Source organism: Apium graveolens, chromosome 9, assembly GCF_009905375.1.
Source record: "Apium graveolens cultivar Ventura chromosome 9, ASM990537v1, whole genome shotgun sequence".
NCBI lineage: Eukaryota > Viridiplantae > Streptophyta > Magnoliopsida > Apiales > Apiaceae > Apium > Apium graveolens.
This window is the reverse complement of record NC_133655.1, coordinates 141540247-141547124: the sequence shown is the minus strand read 5'-3', so window position 1 is coordinate 141547124 and position 6878 is coordinate 141540247. Positions and strand designations below refer to the sequence as shown.

General features: G+C 49.3%; 1 protein-coding gene across 1 annotated transcript; it reads right to left on the bottom strand.

The window, feature by feature from the left end:
* Positions 1-2669: 2669 nt before the first annotated feature.
* On the bottom strand, positions 2670-5066 carry LOC141685628 (uncharacterized). The gene is made up of 2 exons (XM_074490723.1): positions 3241-5066; positions 2670-3141 (listed from the first exon to the last, which is right to left on the bottom strand). The coding sequence occupies exons 1-2, from the start codon at positions 5064-5066 to the stop codon at positions 2670-2672; spliced, it is 2298 nt and encodes a 765-aa protein (XP_074346824.1).
* Between the last annotated feature and the right edge of the window lie 1812 nt (positions 5067-6878).

The following is a 6878-nucleotide window of genomic DNA, read 5'->3' as shown; positions in this document are numbered from 1 at the left end:
CTTCCTTACTTTTGTGTAATCTTATCATGCCCCTATTGACCAAAAGCTATTGTTGCCCTGGCCGCGTATGGCGGGTGTTACACCTTCACAGCGAGCCCAATGAACTAGCTCGCATCATTTGTTCAATCAAACAAAATTAACAAAGAATGCCAAGTGGAACAGGCTCGCATCATTACTAACTCACAAGTTTTGCACGCGTTCGAGTCGGGCACATAGGCTCACAACCTGTTTAAGTATCCTCTCTTCGTGTAACGCGATACGGGCCATGCTTGATGGAGGGTTGGGATCCCTAGGTCACTTATGGTCCCGTGGGCCAGGTTATGGGCTTGCATCGCGGGCCTATACTTCTTTTTATCTTTATCTTTCATCTGTTTTGTGCTCATATCTTTCAAAGCGGGTCGTGGCCCAGCTCATTTCCCATATTTTTTGTTAAGCGGGCTGGGGCCCGACCTAACTTGTGATTTTATCATGTTAATAAAACAATCGTTTTGTCCTCACATGGCATCCAAAGGATGGGCTCCCCTGCTGGGTATTTAATCTACTAACAGAAAAATATCAAGTGCACAAAGTAGATATCAATCGTTCATTCATAGATAATGGAAGGTGAAAGGAGTACATATTTGTGATCTCAGAGAGGCACCTATATGGCACTACCCCCCGAGACTTAGGAGTATTGTAAGATAGTACTAAGTCTGAAAAGAATAATATTACTAATAATATTTACGGAGGTGCTCCGCGTTCCAGGCTCTTGGGATCAACTTGTCTTGCATATCATTGAGGTGGTAGGTCCCTCCCAGAGCACCGACTTTATCTTGTAAGGGCCTTCCCAATTCGCTCCAAAGACTCCGTGACTCACCACCTTGGTGTTTGGCATGACCCGGCGCAGAACCAAATCTCCTACCTTGAAAGTTCGGGCTCTAACCTTATTGTTGTAGTGCCTAGCTGTCCTCTGCTGATATGCTGCTACCCTGATCTGAGCATCTTCCCGAGTTTCTTCAATCATGTCCAAGTAGAGCCGATGATTGACCTCATTTGCCTCTGAGTCATAGTTGTCCCTCCGAAAAGATCATGCCCCCACTTCAACGGGCACCATAGCTTCACACCCATACACCAGAGAGAAAGGGGTCTCTCCAGTTGTAGTTCGGGGTATCGTATTGTAAGACCATAGGACCTGAGCGAGCTCTTTTGGCCAAGTCCCTTTCTTCTCTTCAAGCTTTGCCTTCAAGGTATGCTTAATGATTTTATTAACAGCCTCCGTCTGCCCGTTACTCTAGGGGTGGCAGAATGCGCTAAAGCTCTTCTGAATCCCCAGCTGCTCACAAAATTCTCGCATTTCCTTGCTATCAAATTGTTTCCCATTGTCAGATATCAACTTGTAAGGGATGCCATAGCGATACACAATAGCCCTGTATACAAACTCCCTGAACTTTTTTGCCGTGATAGTGGCTAGGGGCTCGGCCTCTGCCCACTTAGTGAAGTAGTCTACCGCAACCACCGCGTACTTGACACCTCCCCTGGCCTTCGGGAGTTCCCCAATCAGATCAATTCCCCATATAGAGAAGGGCCAAGGGCTCATGAGGGATGTGAGAGAGGCCACGGGGCTGTTGTAATAATTGGCATATCGCTGACACTTATCACAAGCTCGGGAGAATTCAAAGGCGTCTTTTTTCAGCGTTGGCCAGTAGTAGCCTTGACGGAGGATTTTCCAGAGCTAGAGAGCTACCCCCCGAGTGGTTTCCAAAAATGCCCTCGTGTACTTCCCTTAGGATATAATTGCATTCATCCCAATCTATGCACTTGAGGAGAGGCACACTGAACCCTCTTCTGTATAGGATCCCATCGTATATCACATAGTGGGCTGCTTTGTATCTTATCCTCCTTGCCTCATTCTTTTCATCCGGAAGTGAACCTTCTTTTATGTATGCTAGAATATGTGTCATCCACGTGGGGCCGAGGTCATTACTGAGGCTGCCCACCTCGTGCTCGGGCACACTAGGTTTCCTCTGTATATCAAGGGGCACGATCCCTAGCAAAGTGGTTTAACGGCGTGAGCCGAGCTTAGCTAGCTCGTTTGTGCCTTCATTCTGCCCACACGGGATTAATTCCAGCCTCACCTCATTGAACCTCGCGATTATCCTCTGCGCACACTTCAGGTAAAGCTCCGTTCTCGACCCCTTAGCTTGATACCCCCCGTTTATCTGATAAACCACAATCATGGAGTCACTAAACACATTCAAATTCTCCACCTTCATTTCCAAAGCTAGCTTGAGACCGTTGATCAGGGCCTCATACTCAGCATCATTATTGGTTGCATGAAAGGCCATGTGAGTCGCACGTCAAATCTTGTGCGCCTCTGGATTGATTAGCTCAATTCCAGCTCTGCTCCATCACCATTAGAGGCTCCATCCACAAATAGGCTCCACCATGGGACACTATTTTGGCTCTCCATCCCAACTTCTTCTGTGATAGGTATGACAATAAGGGCTCCCGGCTCCACTTCCTGATATGGAGGAAATTCTAGCACAAAATCAGTCAGGGCTTGACCTTTGATTGCGGCCCTTGGCTTATAATCCACCTCGAATTGGCCGAGCTCAACCGTCCACTTCAACATTCGACCAGAAGACTCTGGTTTGTGCATCACTTGTCTGAGGGGGTAGGAGTTCGCACCTCTATCTTGTGCGCCTGAAAATAGGGCCTGAGCTTTCGGAGGCCCGGATCAGAACATATGCTAGCTTTTTAAGGCTTGTGTACCGAGTCTCGGCGTCGGCTAGCCTTTTACTCACATAATATACCGGGAGCTGGATACCATCCTCCTCTCGGACTAATACCGCACTTACTGCAAAGTCGGAGACAGCCAAATATACGATCAGAGTTTCTCCTACCTTTGGGTTGGACAATATTGGAGGGCTGCTGAGATGCTTCTTTATGTTCTGAAAGGCTTCTTCACATTCTTCTCTCCACTTAAAATTCCTCCCCACACCTTTAATTTCTTTGAAGAACTCCTGGCATTTATTGGAGGACTTCGAGACGAAGCGGTTCAAGGCAGCCACTCGCCCCATTAAGCTTTGAACATCCTTCACCCGTCGAGGGAATCTCATCTCGAGTAGGGCTCGTATCTTGGCGGGGTTGGCCTCAATGCCTCTATTATTGACAATAAATCCCAAAAACTTCCCCGATTCGACCCCAAACACACATTTCTGGGGGTTGAGCTTCATTCTGTACTCCCTCGGGATATGGAACATTTCTGCTAGGTGGAGGACATGATCTTTTGCCTCCTTTGACTTCACAAGCATATCATCTACGTAGGCCTCCATGGTTTTTCCTAACTGGTGTTTGAACATCTTATTTACCAGCCTTTGATACGTTGCCCCAGCATTAAGAAACCCGAAGGGCATCTCGATGTAACAGTATAGGCCCCGATCAGTAATAAAGGAGGTGTGCTCCTGATCTGGCCCATACATGGGGATTTGGTTATATCCAGAATAAGCATCCATAAAGCTAAGCAATGCGTGCCCAACCGTGGAATCAACCAGCTGGTCAATTCGGGGTAGAGGAAAACTGTCCTTCGGGCAAGCTTTGTTCAGGTCAGTGAAGTCTGCACATGTCCTCCACTTGCCATTGGGCTTCTTGACAAGCACGGGGTTGGCCAGCCACATGGGGTAGAAGGCTTCCCTCACAAGTCTTGCCTCCATTAGTCTATCCACCTCTTCTCTGAGGCCCTCTGCCCTCTCTCCACTAATCAGCCGCCTCTTCTGTCTGACCCCCTTCTTTTTTGGGTCTAAGTTGAGCCGGTGGCACATGACATTCGGGCCAATCCCTATCATATCAGAGTGTGACCATGCAAAGACATCCAAATTTCTCCTCAGGAATTGGGCTAGATCCTCCCTCAAGTCAGGACTTAAGTTAGAGCCTATTCTGAGTACCTTGGAGGGATCATTTGGGTCTACCAAGATCGGGATTGTATCCTCTGCGGCCCCAGCCCTCTCAACCATTGGGGACATTCTCGGGTCCAAGTCTGCTCGAGCCTCCCTATATTCTCCTACTATCTTGATTGTCAAACCCTCCGTATCCTCGAGCTCGGGCTGATAAACTCGGGCCAGATTTATCAAGCATTCAGAGGTCGTAGTGACAGTACGAGTGATTCCATTGGGAAGATCCATAATTGTTGTTATTTCTTCGCGTGCCCATTTCCCTTTCCTGAGTCTTGTAGTGATCTGTTCTGGGCTCTCTTCTTCATCACTTGCCTCTTCCACAATCCCTTCTTGTATCAACATGATGGGTTGAGAGGCTTCCATCAGCAAGGCCCCTGGGCATGGTTCCACCTGAATCCCCATGTGCTTGAAATAGATCTCGGGCAACTCCTCGATTATAATCAAATTACAAGTCTCGTGTCCCTCGGGACGTACTCTCTTCATGCCCTCTACCTCTTCCATGGGGACGTCGCACTCATCTGGTTCAACTATCTCCATTGAGGCATTTCCTGACTCGGCCGCCCTGAGTGCCTGGTTGTAACAGACCCTTGATTTATATTGACAGCTCTTCAAGAAGCCTACCCCCGCTGGGGTTGGGAATTTTACCGTCATATGATGGATAGATGTCACCATCCTCATTGCCCTCATAAGGGGTCTACCCACTATGACATTGTAGGCACAAAGCTGGTCTACAACCGTGAACATAGTGATCTGGGTGGCCACATAGGGCTCTTCTCCTATGGTCACCGGGAGCCGAATTGTCCCTTTCACTCCGATTGAGTTCCCCGTGAACCCGTATAGGTGTCCACCTGTCGAGGTTAATTCTCTATCCAACAATCCCAGCTTCTTGTAGGCATCATAGGTCAAAACGTCAGCCGATCTACCGGTATCCACCATTGCTCGGTGAATATTTATCGTCCCAATCTTTATCTTTATAACTAGGGCGTCTATATGAGGGTAATGCACCCACTTGGCATTGTTTTCCCTAAACACGATGTCATCAGCCTCCCTTTCAAAGAGCTCCGGGGGCCTTTGGCTCAGATGGTTAACGTTGGCGAGGGGCTTGTCCTTTGCTTCTCGGGCATACCTGTCCATCGCCTTTCGGTTGTCTCCGCCAATGTGAGACCCGCCTAGAATAATATGAATGCTTCCGACCCGAGGTACCCTCTCTTTATCTTTTGGGGGTGGAGGAGGGACGGTATGATAATCAACTTTTTTGCCTTCGAACCTCCTTGATGACCCATTATGTCAGCTTACCCTGCCTTATCAGCGTCTCGATTTCATCCTTCAATTGTCTGCAATCGGCTGTATCGTGCCCTGTGGCCTCATGATATGCGCAATACTTTGAAGTATCCCTCTTGTTATAGTCTGTGAGAGGGGTCGCCTTTCTGAATACCCCATTCCCAGTATAGGTAGCATATATGTGGTCAATAGAGGCTACCAGAGGGGTGTGTGTCTGCCATTTGCTTGTATAAGGTCTCCCTGAATCTTTGTTTGTCTCTTTACCTCGGGCAGACTTTTTGGGGCTTGAGCTACGCCGATACGTCTTTCTCCTCTCGTCAGGGCTCGAAGACCGGTCTCTTTTATCTCGATAATTCTCGCTGATTTTCAGCTCTCTCATCGACTTCTCTACCCTCTTAAAGGGTTCAGCATGCTCATAAAACTTGGCCAAGGTTCTCGGCTCACTTGCTTGGAGGCTCTTCCAGAATTTCGACCCTTCTTTCAACCCTGCAATCAAGAAGTTCTTGATAGTCTCCTCACTGGCTCCCCTCACCTTGGAGACCTTGGCGTTGAACCGATGAAAGTATTCTGTCAGGGGCTCCCCCTCTCTTTGCTTGATGTTGACCAACGTGGCCACAAGAAGTGAGTAGTGGAGGGTGGACTGAAATTGTCTGACGAACAAGTCCTCCAATTGCCTTCACGTCCTTATGCTAGCCGGTCCCAACTTGGAGAACCATTGTTGGGCACTACCTCTGAGTGATGCCGTGAAGAGTCTGCAGCGGGTCATCTCCGGCACCTGATAGACTTCCATCTCTATGTTAAATTGTATAAGGTATTCCGGCGGGTCGGCCTCGCCGTTGATTAGAAGGTCGGGGTTGTGCCTAAATACCCGAGGTAGGGGGGATGATCGGATAGCAGCCGTAAACGGAGAGGGGGAAGCTGAGGACGGGGGCCCCCTCTTCTCTCGCTCCATCTCATCCAAGATCCTTCTTAGGTCTCTTACTCTAACAACTTCCCCTTCTCTGTCACCTCCCGCGTTACTCGAATGGTGTGAGCCCTTAGGTCGCTCGCGGCATCCCCCTCCTTCGGCTCGCGTTTGCGACTCCTCTTCACGATTGTCTCTGCACCTATGTCGCTCCTCCCTCCTGGGCGAGGTGGGTTGATGTCTTTCCGGAGGGGTCACTGCCCGCTCTCTCTTCGAGCCTCTCTGATCCACGGGCTCTTTCCCTTCTCTCTCCTTCTTGCAATTCTCTAATTTAAGCCTGAGGTCATGCTCACTTAGTTTTTTACCCACTCGGTCCAGCACGCTAGTCGACCTTGCCTCAGATGAAGCTGGCTTCTGCCCCGATCTCGTAGAGATCTGGCTGCCCCGCTCATCATGACCTCGGGGGATATCTTCCTTTTCGCGCGATGTCTCTTTCTTCTACTTGGTCTCAGTTATCGCATCATCAAAATCGTGGATCAGCCTCTTCTGAGGACCTTTGCCCTTACAGCTATGCTGAGAGACCTTGAGGCGGCGCGCCTTACGCTTGGCGTTCTGGACCGAGCTTCTCCCTACCCTTGACATCCGGGCGTTGATCTGATTCATCTAATCGGCCAGCCCTTCGAGATATGTCATGACCGCCTGCCCATCCACGGTTACAATTGGTGGAGGTGGCGTCTGATTCTCTGGAGGCGTGTGCTCGA